Genomic DNA, 19,229 nt, shown 5'->3' on the forward strand with positions numbered 1-19,229 from the left:
CATTAATGTACTCTGCATATATGTTAAATAAACAGGGTGAGAATATACAGCCTTGATGTACTCCTTTTCCTATTTGGAACCAGTCTGTTTGTTGTTCCATGCCCAGCTCTAACCTGCTTCCTGACCTGCATATGGGTTTCTCAAGAGGCAGGTCAGGTGGTCTGGTATTCCCATCTCTTGCGAAGAATTTTCCACAATTTATTATGATCCACATTGCCAAAGGCTTTGGCATAGTCAATAAAGCAGAAATAGATGTTTTTCTGGAACTCTCTTGCTTTTTTGATAATCCAGTGGATTTAGCAATTTGATCTCTGGTTCCTTTGTCTTTTCTAAAACCAGCTTGAACATCTGGAAGTTCACGGTTCATGTATTGCTGAAGCCTGGCTTGGAAATTTTGAGCATTACTTTACTAGCGTGTAGATGAGTGCAATTGTGTGGTAGTTTGAGCATTCTTTGGCATTGCCTTTCTTTGGGATTGGAATGGAAACTGACCTTTTCCAGTCCTGTGGCCACTGGTGAGTTTTCCAGATTTGCTGACATGTTTATCATCAATATGATTTTGGTACTGACCATCTGGTGATTTCCAAGTGTAGAGTAGTTTCTTGTGTTGTTAGAAGAGGGTGTTTGCTATGACCAGTGTGTTCTCTTGCCCAAACTGTTAGCCTTTGCCCTGCTTCATTTTGTACTCCAAGACGAAACTTGCCTGTTACTCTAGGTTTTCTTGACTTCCTACTTTTATATTCCAGTCCCCTGTGATGAAAAGGTTATCTTTTTTGGGTGTTAGTTCTAGAAGGTCTTGCAGGAACTTCTAGGACAAAGGAGAAGCTGCAAGGTTATGGTAGGAGGGCTGCAGACACGTTAAAATCAAATCCCAATCTCACCAGGTGACAACGCACAAACTGGAGACAATTAATACCAAAGAAGTTCTCTCACTGTTGCAAAGGTTCTAGGCCCCACATCAGCCTTCCCAACCATGGCATTTGGCAAAGACTTGGGAGAAACAGAACTATTGAAGACCACAAAAAAAAAAGGCTGTGTGTACCAGCACCCAGGGGAAAGGGGCAGTGACCCCTGCAAGAGATTGGGCCAGACCTGCCTTGCATGTTTGAGGGTCTCCAGTACAGTCCATGGGGTCGCAAACAGTCGGACACAACTGAGCGACTTCACAACACAGAACAGAACAGTGAAGGCATGGGTCGGCAGAGGCAGGGGCACTGGGAGCAGCAGACCTGGGAGGCACATCATGGCATAAATCCTCTTGGAGGTAAGCTGCCAATAGCCCTGCCATAAAGCCTATAGCCTCACGGCTACTGCTGCTGCTGCTGCTGCTGCTAAGTCGCTTCAGTCGTGTCCGACTCTGTGCGACCCCATAGACGGCAGCCAACCAGGCTCCCCGGCCCCTGGGATTCTCCAGGCAAGAACACTGGAGTGGGTTGCCATTTCCTTCTCCAATGCATGAAAGTGAAAAGTGAAAGTGAACTCACTCAATCGTGTCCGACTCTTAGTGACCCCATGGACTGCAGCCTATCAGGCCCCTCCGTCCATGGGATTTTCCAGACAAGACTACTGGAGTGGGTTGCCATTCCCTTCTCCAAGTGATCTGCCCCAACCAGGATTCAAACCCAAGTGTCCTGCACTGCAGGCAGATTTTTTACCAGCTGAGCCACCAGGGAATCCCAGTAGGTGAGGGGCTTGCCCAAAGTCCCACAGTTGGTGAATGATCCACTCAGAATGCACACCTGGGTGTATGACCACCCAACATGAGCCCTCTCCCACAGCCTACTTTATGGGGTCATGTTCAGTTCAGTCGCTCAGTCGTGTCGACTCCTTGCGATCCCATGAATCGCAGCACGCCAGGCCTCCCTGTCTATCACCAACTCCCGGAGTTCACTCAGACTCATGTCCGTCGGGTCAGTGATGCCATCCAGCCATCTCATCCTGTCATCCCCTTCTCCTCCTGCCCCCAATCCCTCCCAGCATCAGAGTCCTTTCTAATGAGTCAACTCTTCACATGAGGTGGCCAAAGTATTGGAGTTTCAGCTTTAGCATCATTCCTTCCAAAGAAATTCCAGGGCTGATCTCCTTCAGAATGGACTGGTTGGATCTCCTTGCAGTCCAAGGGACTCTCAAGAGTCTTCTCCAACACCACAGTTCAAAAGCATCAATTCTTCGGTGCTCAGCCTTCTTCACAGTCCAACTCTCACATCCATATAGGACCACAGGAAAAACCATAGCCTTGATTAGACGGACCTTTGTTGGCAAAGTAATGTCTCTGCTTTTGAATATGCTATTTCGGTTGGTCATAACTTTTCTTCCAAGGAGTAAGCATCTTTTAATTTCATGGCTGCAATCACCATCTGCAGTGATTTTGGAGCCCTAAAAAATAAAGTCTGACACTGTTTCCACCGTTTCCCCATCTATTTCCCATGAAGTGATGAGACCGGATGCCATGATCTTCGTTTTCTGAATGTTGAGCTTTAGGTCAACTTATTCACGCTCCTCTTTCACTTTCATCAAGAGGCTCTTTAGCTCCTCTTCACTTTCTGCCATAAGGGTGGTGTCATCTGCATATTTGAGGTTATTGATATTTCTCCCTGCAATCTTGATTCCAGCTTGTGCTTCTTCAGTCCTGCATTTCTCATGATGTACTCTGCATAGAAGTTAAATAAGCAGGGTGACAATATACAGCCTTGACGTACTCCTTTTCCTATTTGGAACCAGTCTGTTGTTCCCTGTCCAGTTCTAACTGTTGCTTCCTGACCTGCACCCAGATTTCTCATGAGGCAGGTCAGGTGGTCTGGTATTCCCATCTCTTGCGAAGAATTTTCCACACTTTATTGTGATCCACACAGTCAAAGGCTTTGGCATAGTCAATAAAGCAGAAATAGATGTTTTTCTGGAACTCTCTTCCTTTCTCCATGATCCAGTGGATTTAGCAATTTGATCTCTGGTTCCTCTGCCTTTTCTAAAACCAGCTTGAACATCTGGAAGTTCACGGTTCATGTACTGCTGAAGCCTGCTTGGAGAATTTTGAGCACTACTTTACTAGCATATGAGATCAGTGCCATTGTGCGGTAGTTTGAGCATTCTTTGGCATTGCCTTTCTTTGGGATTAGAATGAAAACTGACCTTTTCCAGTCCTGTGGCCACTGCTGAGTTTTCCAAATTTGCTGGCATATTGAGTGCAGCACTTTCACAGCACCATCTTTCAGGATTTGAAATAGCTCCACTGGAATTCCATCATCTCCACTAGCTTTGTTCGTAGTGATGCTTTCCAAGGCCCAATTGACTCCACATTCCAGGATGTCTGGCCCTAGGTGAGTGATCACATCATCATGATTATCTGGGTCGTGAAGATCTTTTTTGTACAGTTCTTCTGTGTATTCTTGCCACCTCTTCTTAACATCTTCTGCTTCTGTTAGGTCCAGACCATATCTGTCCTTTATCGAGCCCATCTTTGCATGAAATGTTCCCTTGGTATCTCTAATTTTCTTGAAGAGATCTCTAGTCTTTCCCATTCTGTTCTTTTCCTCTATTTCTTTGCACTGATCCCTGAAGAAGGCTTTCTTATCTCTTCTTGCTATTCTTTGGAACTCTGCATTCAGATGCTTGTATCTTTCCTTTTCTCCTTGGCTTTTTGCTTCTCTTCTTTTCACAGCTATCTGTAAGGCCTCTCCAGACAGCCATTTTGCTTTTTTGCATTTTTTTTTTCAATGGGCATGGTCTTGATCCCTGTCTCCTGTACAATGTCACGAACCTCCGTCCATAGTTCACTGGGCACTCATATCTATCAGATCTAGGCCCTTAAATCTATTTTTCATTTCCACTGAACAATCATAAGGAATTTGATTTAGGTCATAACCTGAATGGTCTAGTGGTTGTCCCTATTTTCTTCAATTTGAGTCTGAATTTGGTAATAAGGAGTTCATGATCTGAGCCACAGTCAGATCTTGTTTTTGTTGACTGTATAGAGCTTCTCCATCTTTGGCTACAAAGAATATAATCAATCTCATTTCACTGTGACCATCTGGTGATGTCCATGTGTAAGGTCTTCTCTTGTGTTGTTGGAAGAGGGTGTTTGCTATGGCCAGTGCATTTTCTTGGCAAAACTCTATTATTCTTTGCCCTGCTTCATTCTGCATTCCAAGGCCAAATTTGCCTGCTACTCCACGTCTTTCTTGACTTCCTACTTTTGCATTCCAGTCCCGTATAATGAAAAGGACATGTTTTTTGGGTGTTAGTTCTAAAAGGTCTTATAGGTCTTCATAAAACCGTCAACTTCAGCTTCTTCAGCATTACTGATTGGGGCATAGACTTGGATAACTGTGATATTGAATAGTTTGCCTTGGAGACGAACAGAGATCATTCTGTCATTTTTGAGACTGCATCCAAGTACTGCATTTCGGACTCTTTTGTTGACCATGATGGCTACTCCATTTCTTCTGAGGGATTCCTGCCGCAGTAGTAGATATAATGGTCATCTGAGTTAAATTCACCCATTCCAGTCCATTTTAGTTCGCTGATTCCTAGCATGTCTACGTTCTCTCTTGTTTGACCACTTCCAATTTGCCTTGATTCATGGACCTGACAGTCCAGGTTCCTATGCAACACTGCTCTTTATAGCATCGGACCTTGCTTCTATCACCGGGGTCAGGTTGCCTGTACATAAATCCCAGTCACCACAAACTAGAATGTATAACTGTGGATAAGTCTCCTGACTCAGTTTCCTCACCTGTAAAATAAGCTTATAGTGAAGAATCCAGTCACTCCTGGCTCTGCAGACTCAGTCCTGAAGCCTGCAATGGCAGGACCAGATCCTGGTTGCTCAGCTGGACCAGCTTCCTCTACTCATCTGCAGCTTTAATAAAGCCAGTCCTAGACAGCTACTGGTGGTAATTTCTGCCAATCTTCTTTCACAGCAAGGCAGGCCCCATCTCATTTAAGCAGAGGCCTTGACTCTGGGTCTACCCTAGCATCGAGTATACTTGTAATTCCTGTTATCCTGCATAAACTCAATCCCTTGCTACCTACTGCCAGCCAGGCCTACAAGTTTCCACTGCTCATCACCTTGTGCTTATGCTCCCTTACTGGTTCAAAGGAACATTTACTTCTTGAACTGTGTGATTACAGCTTTTCAAATTCCTCTGTTTTCAATTTTTTCTATCATTGTTAGGGTTTGGCACAGAAGAGACTGAAATTCATCACCATTTTTCTTGAAACACCATTACCATGTTCTTTGCCACTTACAGGCTCTTTACTGGCCCTCCATCAGCAGAACTGCCCTGCACAGCTTTTTTCTTAACACTGTAACTCAAGAGGCCAACATATACAGACCCACAGCACCTGATGCCTCACCACATGTGATAAATCTGCAAACCCCAGCCATCAGCTCAACATCAGGTTCCAAAACTCTGGGGTTGCTCTCTGTTTCTGTTCTACCTACTGCTCTGATTCTTACATTCCTCCTGTGGAGCACCTAGGAACTAATCTTCTTGTCCTTCCCATACACCATTACCTTTTAAAAACCTCATTCACTAACAAAATAATTTTAAATGTTTTAAGTGGTATTTCCATGTGCTTGGAGTGGGGCAGGCTGGCAAGAAAAGCAACAGAGAACAGTCCTTCATTGGCTCAGATCAACATATTAAAAGAAGTCTGAATCATCCCCTTGGCTTTCAAATTGGAGCATCACCTATCAGACGGATTCCCTACTCTCTTAAATCTCTTCTTCTTTGGGCCCCCCACCCCCACTAAAGCACTTTCTCCTTAATTGCAGTAATTTTACAACAAAAGAATAATTTTGGCAAATATTTTACACAAAGTACACACCAAAACTTCTAGTCAGTCATCTATTGGTACAAAAGAAGATATCCTCTTCTACTGCATGTCACTGACACTTACCATTTCATTGGGATGAACCAAAAATAGATAGATCCCTGGATGTTTGTCAAAAACTTGAAAGGAACAATTAGCTTGTTCCATCCGGCAAAGTGCTTCAACACATAATTCATCTAAATAGAAAAAATAAAGCAGTAAATGTAAGACAAAACTTATCAGCTTAACGAGATTCCCTAAATCTGTCTTGCTCCTTCATGAAGTTACTCTGCAAGTAAATGAAAAGTTTCTCATTTTTTTTTTAAACTGAGGCAAAAAACTGTATAAATGTAGGAACAATATTCAATCTTCTGAAAGACTGAGGTATATATATGGTAGTCGTGAAAGTCTGCGATATATATATAGTAGTCATCATGTTAATTCATAATATATTCCTATGACTGACTGACTTTACTAGTATAAACATCTTCTTTCACACAGGGCATAATTATCTCCAGAGGGCATCTTCTTGGAAGTAGGGTTATAGTCCAATCCCATTAGTATTTTACATGTTGACCCCACGTGGACTTCATTTTGTATCAGAGTGGTAACAACTTTATCCACAAATGGCTATTCTGTCCTACTCTCAGTTACTGAGTACCCCATTTCCTCCACTGGTTGAAATACTATCATCATCAAACACTAAATTCCCCAAATATACCTGGTTTCCTTCTCGACTCTCTACACTGTTCCCATCCATCAGTCTATCTGTGCCAGCACTATCCTAATCCCACTGCTTTTTGGAAATTTCATTACTTCCAGAAGTGTACTGAACAGACTTACACATGCATCCTATCAGATGAGCCAACTCATCAAGCCTCAAAAGAATACCACAGTGACAGTGGTTAGCTTTGGGGAAGAGGAATAATGACTGGAAAAGTAGGAGAAGAGCTCCTGGTGTGTTGATGTTTTTTTTTGTTTCTTGACCTGGATGCCAGCTACACAAGTGTGTTTAATTTATGAAAAACTAAGCTTATATACTTTTCTGGATATGGTACTGTTTAATAAATGCTTGAAAAGTGGCTTATTAAAGAGTTTAAAAATCTATTTTGAATTTATTTAGAAAGAGCTGATTTCTCTAGTAAATCTTTAGATCTACTTTTCAGTATACTGAAACAGAATAGAGAAATAAGTTAAATAACATGACAAGATAGAGATCAAAAAATCTAGGAAGTGCATTATTCTACAGGGCAACCTCTTGGTCTCAGCAAAAGTTATGGCAAATAAAAAAAATGTGTGTGCGTGTATGTGAATGATTCTGGATTAAAAGATGTAAGAAACACAAACTAAATGGAACCAATGCAAAGTCCTTGACTGCACCCTAATTTAAATAAATCTGCCAAAAAAATTCTGCAACTACTGGAAAAATCTGAACATGGCCTAGATACAGTAGTAGGTACCTAAAGGTACTATTGTTTTGTTAGATTTGACAGATCAGAAAAATGTCTTCAAGAGACTTTTATTAAGAAATTCAAATACAAAGGACCAAAATCTAGGCAGTTATAATATGCTATGTCATAGTAATTACTAAAAACTACTACAGACCAGTGGTTCTGAATCTGGCAATTTTGCCTCTGTCTGGCCCCAACCCCCAACTCCCATGGGACATTTGACACTATCCAGGGACACTTTTCAAAGAAGGCAATGGCACCCCACTCCAGCACTCTTGCCTGGATAATCCTATGGATGGAGGAGCCTGGTAGGCTGCGGTCCATGGGGTCGCTAAGAGTCGGACACGACTGAGCGACTTCACTTTCACTTTTCACTTTCATGCACTGGAGAAGGAAATGGTAACCCACTCCAGTGTTCTTGCCTGGAGAATCCCAGGGGCGGGGGAGTCTGGTGGCCTGCCGTCTATGGGGTCGCACAGAGTTGGACACAACTGAAGTGACTTAACAGCAAAGACATTTTTGGTGGTCACAACCAGGGCAGAAGGGAGAGAAAGCCACTACTGACATCTAGTGGAAAGAGGTCAGGGATGTTCCTGTAACATCCTACAGGCCCACCCAGCAAGAATTATCCAATTCAAAATGTCAACAGTGCCAGGTCTGAAAACCCTGCTATAGACAGATTCCAAGAATGAAAATTAACTGAACAGATGAATAAATGGACAGATAAAGCAAGTAGAGTTACATGTTAACAACTGTAGAATCATCTATGTGGTATACATATGGTATTCACTGTGTAATTCACTTTACTATGTTTGGAAAAATTACTAAGTACCCTAATTATACATTTAAGGAACAGATTTTTCAATACAGATAACCAAAATTCTTACAATTCTTAAAATAAAACTGATACAACTGTGAAAACACCCAAGATACTCACTGACATGCTCATGTAAAAGCAAATATGGATATTTCAGTATTTCAAGAAGAGGAACTCGAAGCTTATTTTCAAAGTCTTGGCCAGTGAAGTCGAACAGCTGTGCCTCTCCGTTGTTGTCTACTATATATAACTCATCATCATCTCCAATTTCTGCCTTCATGGATCTTTCAAAGTGATTTATGAGACGTAAGGTTTCTAATTCCCATAAAACCTACAGGAAAAGAAAAATGAACCATGTGCTCTGTATCTTATTATCAACAAAATATACTGCATGCAGTGATCCTTCTAGAAAGCCTTTTCCTGAGTATAAAAATTCACACGTTTAGAGAAGTACTAACACCACATATTAGATTTATTTAAAGACTCACTAAACATGGCTTAGTGACTTTTAAGTGGCTTTTATGATACAGGAACATGAGCACACAGAGTGTGAGATGTTTAAAACATTGCTTTTGAGGAGTTTTGCTATAAATACATCAATATCTCTGTCAACTACCCTCTGTTGGAAAGGAGAAGGTGGAGCTTCTTTGTTGAGGCACAAGCTGGGCCTTCTGTGACTCCCCTTTCACGTTCCAGGCAGAGGTAACTGCCTTGAAACATCAGTTTTAGCATAAAGACACTACTTAGGTTCATAGCTAGAGAATTCTGTACACGTCCGAGTTTTCTCAGTAGGTTCATAAGTAATCATCCCCTCTCCTCTTCGTAGTATTATACATATCTCTATGGTCTGTGTTCATTTTCCATCAGATATATGTAATAAACTAAATATTCACAGCCACACATTGAAAATTATGTGTTTCATTTTGGTTACTATCACTAAAAAATATACTTCTCCTTACTGATTTTGGGGGCTTCCCTGGTAGCTCAGGTGGTAAAGAATCCACCTGCAATGCAGGAGACTAAGGTTCAGTTTCTGGGTCAGGAAGATTCCCTAGAGAAAGGGTGGGTTACCCACTCCAGTATTCCTGTCTGGAGAATTCCATAGACAGAGGAGCTGCTATGTGTTCATCGGATCCAAAGAGTCACGAGACGACTGAGCAACTAACACTTTCACTTCACTGACTTATACCACCTACCCATTAAAAAAATGAAAAGAGGAGTAGTCCCAAGAAGGCAGAGGAACAGGACAGGGAGACCACTCTCTCCCCACAAATTTATGAGATCATTTGAATGTTAAGCAACTTCCACAAAACAACTTCTGAACGCTGGTGGAAGACATCAGGCATCCAGAAAGGCAGCCCAATCTCTTTGAAAGGAGGTAGGGCAAAATATAAGACAATTCAGGGACAAAAGATTTAGGGACGGAGACCGTCCTGAGGAGGGAGTCGTGAAGAAGTTTCCAACAGTAGGAAACCCTCTGACGTGCCTCTCTATGGGGAGTTTTGGAATCTCAGAGGGCAACGTAACTGGAAGGACAAGAAAAAAAAAACCCCAGAGAATATGTGCCTAACCACACTATAAGCAGAGATGGAGAAGTGGCACAGACGCTTAAGTCTGCCACCAGTGACTGGGGACTGCGCAGGGAGGCGCAGGCTGCATCACTGGTCCTTAGGGTAAGGACCGGGCCTGAATGTCCTGAAGACAATCTGAGGAGCTCATATGAGATAGCTACCCAAACCATGGGTTGGCCAGAGACAAAAAAATAAAAAAACACCTGCCAACAAAGGTCCATCTAGTAAGGCTATGGTTTTTCCAGTAGTCATGTATGGATGTGAGAGTTGGACTATAAATAGAAAGCTGAGCACCGAAGAATTGATGCTTTTGAAGTGTGGTGTTGGAGAAGACTCTTGAGAGTCCCTTCAACTGCAAGGAGATCCAACCAGTCCATCCTAAAGGAGATCAGTCCTGGGTGTTCTTTGGAAGGACTGATGCTAAAGCTGAAACTCCAGTAAAACTTGGCCACCTCATACAAAGAGTTGACTCACTGGAAAAGACTCTTGATGCTGGGAGGGACTGGGGGCAGGAGGAGAACGGGACAACAGAGGATGAGATGGCTGGATGGCATCACCAACTCGATGGACCTGAGTTTGAGTGAACTCCGGGAGTTGGTGATGGACAGGGAGGCCTGGCGTGCTGCAATTCATGCGGTCACAAAGAGTCAGACACAACTAAGAGACTGAACTTAAACTTTTAATAACTGAAATCATTTCAAGCATCTTTCCTGATCACAATATATTAAGATAGATGTCAACTACAGGGAAAAAAACTATTAAAAATACAAAACATGGAGACTGAACAACATGCTTGCGAATAACCAGATCAACAAAGAAATCAAAAAGGAAATCAAAATATGCATAGAAACAAATGAAAACAAGACAATCCCAAACCTATTAGTTCAGTTGCTCAGTTGTGTCCGACTCTCTGCAGCCCCACGGACAGCAGCACACCAGGCCTCGTTATCCATCACCAACTCCTGGAGCTTGCTCAAACTCATGTTCATCAAGTCAGTGATGCCATCCAAACATCCTCTGTCATCACCTTCTTCTCCTGCCTTCAATCTTTCCTAGCATCAGGGTCTCTTCTAATGAGTCTGTTCTTCGCATCAGGTGGCCAAAGTACTAGAGCTTCAGCATCAGTCTGTCCAGTGAGTATTCAGGACTGATTTCCTTTAGGATGGACTGGTTGGATCTCCTTCAAGTCCAAGGGACTCTAATGAGTCTTCAATACCACAGTTCAAAAGCATCAATCCTTTGGCACTCAGCTTTCTTTATGGTCTCACATCCATACATGACTCCTGGAAAAAACATAGCTTTGACTAGATGGACCTTTGTTTGCAAAGTAATGTCTCTGCTTTCTAATATGCTGTCTAGGTTGCTCATAGCTTTTCTTCCAAAAGAGCAAGCATCTTTTAATTTCAAGGCTACAATCAACATCTCAGTGATTCTGGAACCTAAAAAACCAAGTCTCCCACTGTTTCCATTGTTTGCCCATCTATTTGCCATGAAGTGATGGGACCGGATGCCATGATCTTCGTTTTCTGAATGTTGACTTTTAAACTAGCATTTTCACTCTCCTTTCACTTTCATCGAGAGGCTCTTTAGTTCTCCACTTTCTGCAATAAGGGTGGTGTCATCTGCGTATCTGAGGTTATTGATATTTCTCCCAGCAACCTTGATTCCAGCTTGTACTTCATCCAGCCTGGCATTTCGCATAATGTACTCTGCAAGTTAAGTAAGAAGGGTGACAGTATACAGCCTTGATGTACTCCTTTCCTGATTTGGAACCAGCCTGTGGTGCCATGTCCAGTTCTGTTGCTTTCTGACTTGCACACATATTTCTCAGGAGTCAGGTCAGGTGGTCTGGTATTTTCATCTCAAAGAATATTCCAGTTTGTGTGATCCACAGTCAAAGGCTTTGGAATAGTCAATAAAGCAGAAATAGATGTTTTTCTGGAACTCTCTTGCTTTTTCGATAATCCAACAGATGTTGGCAATTTGATCTCTGGTTCCTCTGCCTTTTCTGAAGCCAGCTTGAACATCTGGAAGTTCACAGTTCATGTACTGTTGAAGCCTGGCTTGGAGAATTTTGAGCATTACTTTGCTAGCATGTGAGATGAGTGCAACTATGTGGTAGTTTGAACATTTTTTGGCACTGCCTTTCTTTGGCATTGGAATGAAAACTTACCTTTGCCTGTTATGTGGCCACTACTGAGTTTTCCAAATTTGCTGGCATATTGAGTGCAGCACTTTCACAGCATCATCTTTTAGGATTTGAGACAGCTCAACTGGAATTCCATCACCTCCACTAGCTTTGTTTGTAGTGAGGCTTCCTAAGGCCCACTTGACTTCGCATTCCAGGATGTCTGGCTCTAGGTGAGTGATCACACCATTGTAGTTATCTGAGTCATGAATATCTTTTTTGTAAAGTTCTTCTGTGTATTCTTGCCACTTCATCTTAATATCTTCTGCTTCTGTTAGGTCCATACCATTTCTGTCCTTTATTGTGCCCATCTTTGCATGAAATGTTCCCTTGGTAGCTCTAATTTTCTTGAGACCTCTACTCTTTCCCATTCTATTGTTTTCCTCTATTTCTTTGCATTGATCACTGAGGAAGGCTCTCGTCTCTCCTTGCCCTTCTTTGAACTCTGCATTCAAATGGGTATATCTTTCCTTTCTCCTTTGCCTTCAGCTTCTCTTTTCACAGATATTTGTTAAGGCCTTCTCAGACTACCATTTTGCCTTTTTGCATTTCTTTTTCTTGGAGATGGTCTTAATCACTGCCTCCTGTACAATGTTACGAACTTCCATCCATAGTTCTTCAGGCATTCTATCACATTTAATCCCTTAAATCTATTTGTCACTTCCACCGTATAATCACAAGGGATTTGATTTAGGTCAGACATGAATGGTCCAGTGGTTTTCCCTACTTTCTTCATTTAAATCTAAAATTTGCAATAATTTTCCAAAATCTATGGGGTTCAATAAAAGCAGTGCTAAGAGGGAGGCTCAAAGCAATACAAGCCTACCTCAAGAAACAAGAGGAACGTCAAGTAAACAACCTAACTTACACCTAAAGCAACTAGAAAAAGTGAAAAGGATCCTGAAGTTAGTAGAAGGAAAGAAATCATGAAAATCAGAGCAGAAATAAAGTGAAAAAGAAACGAAGGAGACTATAGCAAAAATCAATAAAAGTAAAAGCTGGTTTTTTGAGAAGATAAATAAAACAGACAAACCTTTAGCCAGACTCATCAAGGAAAAAAAAGAATCAATTCCATAAAATTAGAAATGAAAATGGTGAAGTCACAACAGACAACACAGAAATACAAAATATCTAACAGACTGCTATAAGCAATTATATACCAATAAAATGAACAACTTGGAAGAAATGGACAAATTATTAGAAAATTATAACCTTCCAAAACTGAAGCAGGAAGAAACAGAAAAGCTTAACAGACCAATCACAGGCACAGAAATCAAAACTGCAATAAAAAATCTTCCAACATACCAAAGTGCAGAACCTGGCTTCACAGGTAAATTCCCCCCCCCCACCCCAGATAAATTTTAGCAAAAATTTAGAGAAGTGCTAACACCCATCCCATTCAAACTCTTCCAGAAAATTGCAGAGATGAGGGTAAACTCTCAAAATCATTCTATCAGTTCAGTTCAGTCGCTCAGTTGTGTCCGACTCTTTGAGATCCAATGAATTGCAGCACACCAGGCCTCCCTGTCCAAAGCCAACTCCCGAAGTTCACTCAAACTCATGTCCATCAAGTTGGTGATGCCATCCAGCCATCTCATCCTCTGTCGTCCCCTTCTCCTCCTCCCTCCCAGCATCAGAGTCTTTTCCAATGAGTCAACTCTTCGTATGAGGTGGCCAAAGTACTGGAGTTTCAGCTTTAGTATCAGTCCTTCCAATGAACACCCAGGACTGATCTCCTTTAGGATGGACTGGTTGGATCTCCTCGCAGACAAAGGGACTCTTAAGAGTCTGCTCCAACACCACACTTCAAAAGCATCAATTCTTCGGCGCTCCGCTTTCTTCACCGTCCAACTCTCACATCCATATAGGACCACTGGAAAAACCATAGCCTTGACTAGATGGACCTTTGTTGGCAAAGTAATGTCTCTGCTTTTGAATGTACCATCTAGGTTGGTCATAACTTTTCTTCCAAGGAGTAAGCATCTTTTAATTTCATGGCTGCAATCACCATCTGCAGTTATTTTGGAGCCCCCAAAAAAGAAAGTCTGACACTGTTTCCACTGTTTCCCCATCTATTTCCCATGAAGTGATGGGACCAGATGCCACGATCTTTGTTTTCTGAATGCTAAGCTTTGAGCCAACTTTTTCACACTAGTGTTTCACTTTCATCAAGAGGCTTTTTAGTTCTTCACTTTCTGCCGTAAGGGTGGAGTCATCTGCATATCTGAGGTTCTTGATATTTCTCCCAGCAATCTTGATTCCAGCTTGTGCTTCTTCCAGCCCAGCGTTTTCTGCATATAAGTTAAATAAGCAGGGTGACAATATACAGCCTTGACGTATTCCTTTTCCTATTTGGAACTAGTCTGTTTGTTGTTCCATGTCCAGTTCTAACTGTTGCTTCCTGACCTGCATACAGGTTTCTCAAGAGGCAGATCAAGTGATCTGGTATTCCCATCTCTTGAAGAATTTTCCACAGTGTATTGCGATCCACATAGCCAAAGGCTTTGGCATAGTCAATAAAACAGAAATAGATGTTTTTCTGGAACTCTCTTCCTTTCTCCATGATCCTGCGGATGTTGGCAATTTAATCTCTAGTTCCTCTGCCTTTTCTAAAACCAGCTTGAACATCTGGACGTTCACGGTTCACGTACTGCTGAAGCCTGGCTTGGAGAATTTTGAGCACTACTTTACTAGCATGTGAGATGAGTGCCATTGTGCGGTAGTTTGAGCATTCTTTAGCATTGCCTTTCTTTGGGATTGGAATGAAAACTGACCTTTTCCAGTCCTGTGGCCACTGCTGAGTTTTCCAAATTTGCTGGCATATTGAGTGCAGCACTTTCACAGCATCAGCTTTCAGGATTTGAAATAGCTCAACTGGAATTCCATCACTTCCACTAGTTTTGTTCGTAGTGATGCTTTCTAAGGCCCACTTGACATCACATTCCAGGATGTCTGGCTCTAGGTGAGTGATCACACCATCGTGATTTTCCGGGTCTTGAAGATCTTTTTTGTACAGTTCTTCTGTGTATTCTTGCCACTTCTTCTTAACATCTTCTGCTTCTGTTAGGTCTATACCATTTCTGTCCTTTATTGAGCCCATCTTTGCATGAAATGTTCCCTCGGTATCTCAAATTTTCTTGAAGAGATCTCTAGTCTTTCCCATTCTGTTGTTTTCCTCTACTTCTTTGCATTCATCACTGAAGAAGGCTTTCTTATCTCTCCTTGCTATTTTTTGGAACTCTGCATTCAGATGCTTGTATCTTTCCTTTTCTCCTCTGTTTTTCACTTCTTTTCACAGCTACTTGTAAGGCCTCTCCAGACAGCCATTTTGCCTTTTTGCATTTCTTTTCCATGGGGATGGCCTTGATCCCTGTCTCCTGTACAATGTCACGAACCTCCATCCATAGTTCATCAGGCACTCTATCAGATCTAGTCCCTTAAATCTATTTCTCACTTCCACTGTATAATCATAAGGGATTTGATTTAGGTCATACATGAATGGTCTAGTGGTTTTCCCTACTTTCTTCAGTTTAAGTCTGAATTTGGCATCACCCAAATAACAAAATCAGACAAAGGTGCCACAAAAAAAGAATACTACAGCCCAGTATCACTGATGAACATAGATGCAAATGTCCTCAACAAAATTCTAGCAAACAGAATCCAACAACATATTAAAAAGATCATACATCATGACCAAGGGGGCTTTATCCCAGGGATGCAAGGACTATTCAATACTCACAAATCCATCAATGTGATATACCATATATTAACAAACTGAAAGATAAAAACCATATGATTATCTCAACAGATGCAGAGAAAGCCTTTTACGAAATTCAACATCCATTAATAATAAAAACTCCAGAAAGCAGGCATAGCAGGAACATACCTCAACGTAAAAGCCATATATGACAAACCCACAGCAAACAGTATCCTCAATGGTGAAAAACTGAAAGCATTTCCTCTAAAATCAGGAAAAAGACAAGAAAGCCCACTCTCACCACTACTATTCAACGTAGTTTTCAAAGTCCTAGCGACACTAATCAGAGAAGAAAAAGAAATAAAGGGAATCCAGATTGGAAAAGAAGTAAAACTCTCAGTTTGCAGATGACATGATCCTCTACATAGAAAACCCTAAAGACACAACCAGAAAATTACTAGAGCTAATCAATGAATATAGTAAAGGTGCAGGATATAAAATTAATACACAAGAATCCCATGCATTCCTATACACCAACAATCAGAAAACAGAAAGAGAAATTAAGGAAACAATCCCATTCACCACTGCAACAAAAAGAATAAAATACTTAGGAATAAATTTACCTAAAGAAATAAGACTTTTATATAGAAAACTATAAAACACTGATGAAAAAAATCAAAGATGACACAAATAGATGGAGAAATATACCATGTTCATGATGTGGAAGAATCAATATAATGAAAATGAGTATACTACCCAAAACAATCTATAGAGTCAATGTAATCCCTATCAAGATACCAACAGTATTTTTTCACAGAACTAGAACCAATAATTTCAAAATTTGTATGGAAATACAAAAAGACCTTGAATAGCCAAAGCAATCTTGAAAAAGAAAAATGGACCCGGAGGAATCAACCTGCCTGACTTCAGACTATACTACAAAGCTAGTCATCAAGACAGTATGGTACTGACACAAATACAGATCAATGGAACAAAATAGAAAGCCCAGACAGAGATAAACCCACACACCTATGGACACCTTATCTTTGACAAAGGAGGCAAAAATATACAATGGAGAAAAGACAATCTCTTTAACAAGTGGTGCTGGGAAAACTGGTCAACCATCTGTAAAAGATTGAAACTAGTACATTTTCTAACACCATACACAAAAATAAACTCAAAATGGATTAAAGATATAAATGTAAGACCAAAAACTAAGTAACTCTTAGAGGAAAACACAGGTAGAACACTGTTTGACATAAATCACAGCAAGATCCTCTATTACTCCACCTCCCAGAGTAATGGAAATAAAAACAAAAATAAACAAATGGGACCTAATTAAACCTAAAAGCTTTGCACAACAAAGGAAACTATAAGCAAGGTGAAAAGGCAGCCTTCAGAATAGGAGAAAATAACAGCAAAGAAAACAAAAAATTAATCTCCAAAATATATAAGCAGCTCAATACCGGAAAACTAAACGACCCAATCAAACGTGGGCCAAAAAACTAAACAGACATTTCCCCAAAGAAGATATATAGACGGCTAACAAACACATGAAAAGATGCTCAACATCACTCATTATCAGAAAAATTCAAATCAAAACCACAATGAGGTACCATCTCACGCCAGTCAGAATGGCTGCCATCAAAAAGTCTACAAACAATAAATGTTGGAGAGTGTATGGAAAAAAGGGAACCCTCTTACATTGTTGGTGGGAATGCAAATTGGCATAGTCACTATGGAGAACCATGTGGCAATTCCTTAAAAAAATAGAAATAAAACTACCATACGACCCAGCAATCCTGCTGCTGGGGACACTGAGGAAACCAGAATTGAAAGAGACACATGTATCCCAATGTTCACTGCAGCACTGCAGTGACAACAGCTAGGACATGGGACCTAGATGTCCATCGCAGACAAAGGGATAAGGAAGTTTTGGTACATATACACAATGGAATATTATTCAGCTATAAAAAAGAACACGTTTGAGTCAGTTCTAATGAGGTAGATATAACTGGAGCCTATCATACAGAGTGAAGTAAGTCAGAAAGAGAAACACCAATACAATACAGTATATCAACGCATATATATGGAATTTAGAAAAGACAGTAACAATGACACTATACGCAAGATAGCAAGAGACACAGATGTAAAGAACAAACTTTTGGACTACGTGGAAGGCGGCGAGGGTGGGATGATTTGAGAGAATAGCATCGAAGCATGTATATTACCATGTGTAAAACAGATCACCAGTGTTAACGGGCACTCAAAGCCAGTGCTCTGGGACAACCCAGAAGGATGGCGTGGCAAGGAAGATAGGAAGGGGGTTCAGGATGGGGGGACACATGTACACCTGTGGCTGACTCATGTCAATGTATGGCAAAAGCCACAATAGTGTAAAGTAATTAGCCTCCAATTAAAAGAAATAATTTAAACTGTTTTTAAAAAATGAAAAGAGAAAAAAAAATAACTATTGGCCATTCAAACACCTGCCTGTAACACCGTCAAACACAATGACATAAAAACATGGAAGCAAAAAAAAAACCCATACATCATTTCATAAAACTGCTTTACATAAAATGACTATAAAAGGAGAATTATAAAATTCTGCCTTATGTGTCAATTCAATTTCATTAGACAATAAGCAATTACTCAGCACCCACTCTCTACAGGTAATGAGTTAGGTACTAGCAGTATTTTAACCTTCACAGTTTAAATCATACTGTCAAGCTCCTTGAATGCTTCCAATACAGTTCAAATGTATCCCCTTCCTAGTTATCAAGCTCGGAAAAACTGCCCATCTCATCTAAATTACCTCATGTAAGAACGGCAAACCACCCATCTCATCTAAATTACCTCATGTAAGAACGGCAATTCGTCCCTTGCTTTGTGGTATTCAGCCACACACTCCAAGCAGTAGCAGAGGTCTTCATCAGCTGTCTGAAATTCACTGGAGCGGGTCTTGGATGCATAGCGTTGCAGGAAGTCAGTGGTGGAAGTACCCCCTGGGGTACACCAACAACATGTACTCATTCTGCACCTGTACTCAGAAAAGACATTGAAAGATTAAAGGAAAACATCACATAACACTTCAGGACTATTCTGGTGGAGAATGGGTACATTTCCTACTAATGATCCTGTCTTCAACTTAAATGTGCCTCCATCACATCCAGAACATTCTGCTGGCCAGCTTACCAATCCCTGGCTAAACTCAATCTGAGACTACTTGTAAAAACTTATCTGTGACATATGAAAAATAATGCAATGAAAGCAGTTAGTAACAAACATCATAAGGTGACATACAGCTGTGCTATAAAGAAGGCTCCAAACTACTCAGTACCAATGGAAAATATACAGAAACAGAATCATCAATGTTCTCAAAGTACAGACTTTGGAGGGCTTCCCTGGTGGTTCAATGGTGTAGAATCCACCTGCCAATGAAGAAGACAGAGGTTCGATCCTTGGTCCAAGATTCCACATGCCTTGGAGCAATTAAGCCCGTGTACCACAACTATTGAGCCTGTGCTCTAGAACCTGGGAGCCACAACTACTGTGCCCGAGTGCCCTACAACCCATACTCTGCAACAAGAGAACACATCACAATGAGAAGCTTGAGCACTGCAATGAAGAATAGCCCCTACTCACCACAACTAGAGAAAAGCCCATGCAGCAACTGAGACCCAGCACAGCC

General features: G+C 41.1%; 1 protein-coding gene across 3 annotated transcripts in view; it reads right to left on the bottom strand.

Annotated features, from left to right (window-relative positions):
* The window catches only part of SETX (senataxin), an 84,940-nt gene that overhangs the window by 56,811 nt on the left and 8,900 nt on the right, over positions 1–19,229 (bottom strand). For all 3 annotated transcript variants that reach the window (XM_018056034.1, XM_018056035.1, XM_018056036.1), the window contains exons 3-5: positions 18,395–18,578; positions 8,203–8,413; positions 5,902–6,011 (exon numbers count right to left, since the gene is read on the bottom strand). In XM_018056034.1, the coding sequence (XP_017911523.1) occupies positions 5,902–6,011; positions 8,203–8,413; positions 18,395–18,571 (498 nt within the window). In that variant the 5' untranslated portion in view covers positions 18,572–18,578. The remainder of the gene's footprint in view (positions 1–5,901; positions 6,012–8,202; positions 8,414–18,394; positions 18,579–19,229) is intronic.

The sequence above is a fragment of the Capra hircus genome, chromosome 11, assembly GCF_001704415.2.
Source record: "Capra hircus breed San Clemente chromosome 11, ASM170441v1, whole genome shotgun sequence".
Classification (NCBI taxonomy): domain Eukaryota; kingdom Metazoa; phylum Chordata; class Mammalia; order Artiodactyla; family Bovidae; genus Capra; species Capra hircus.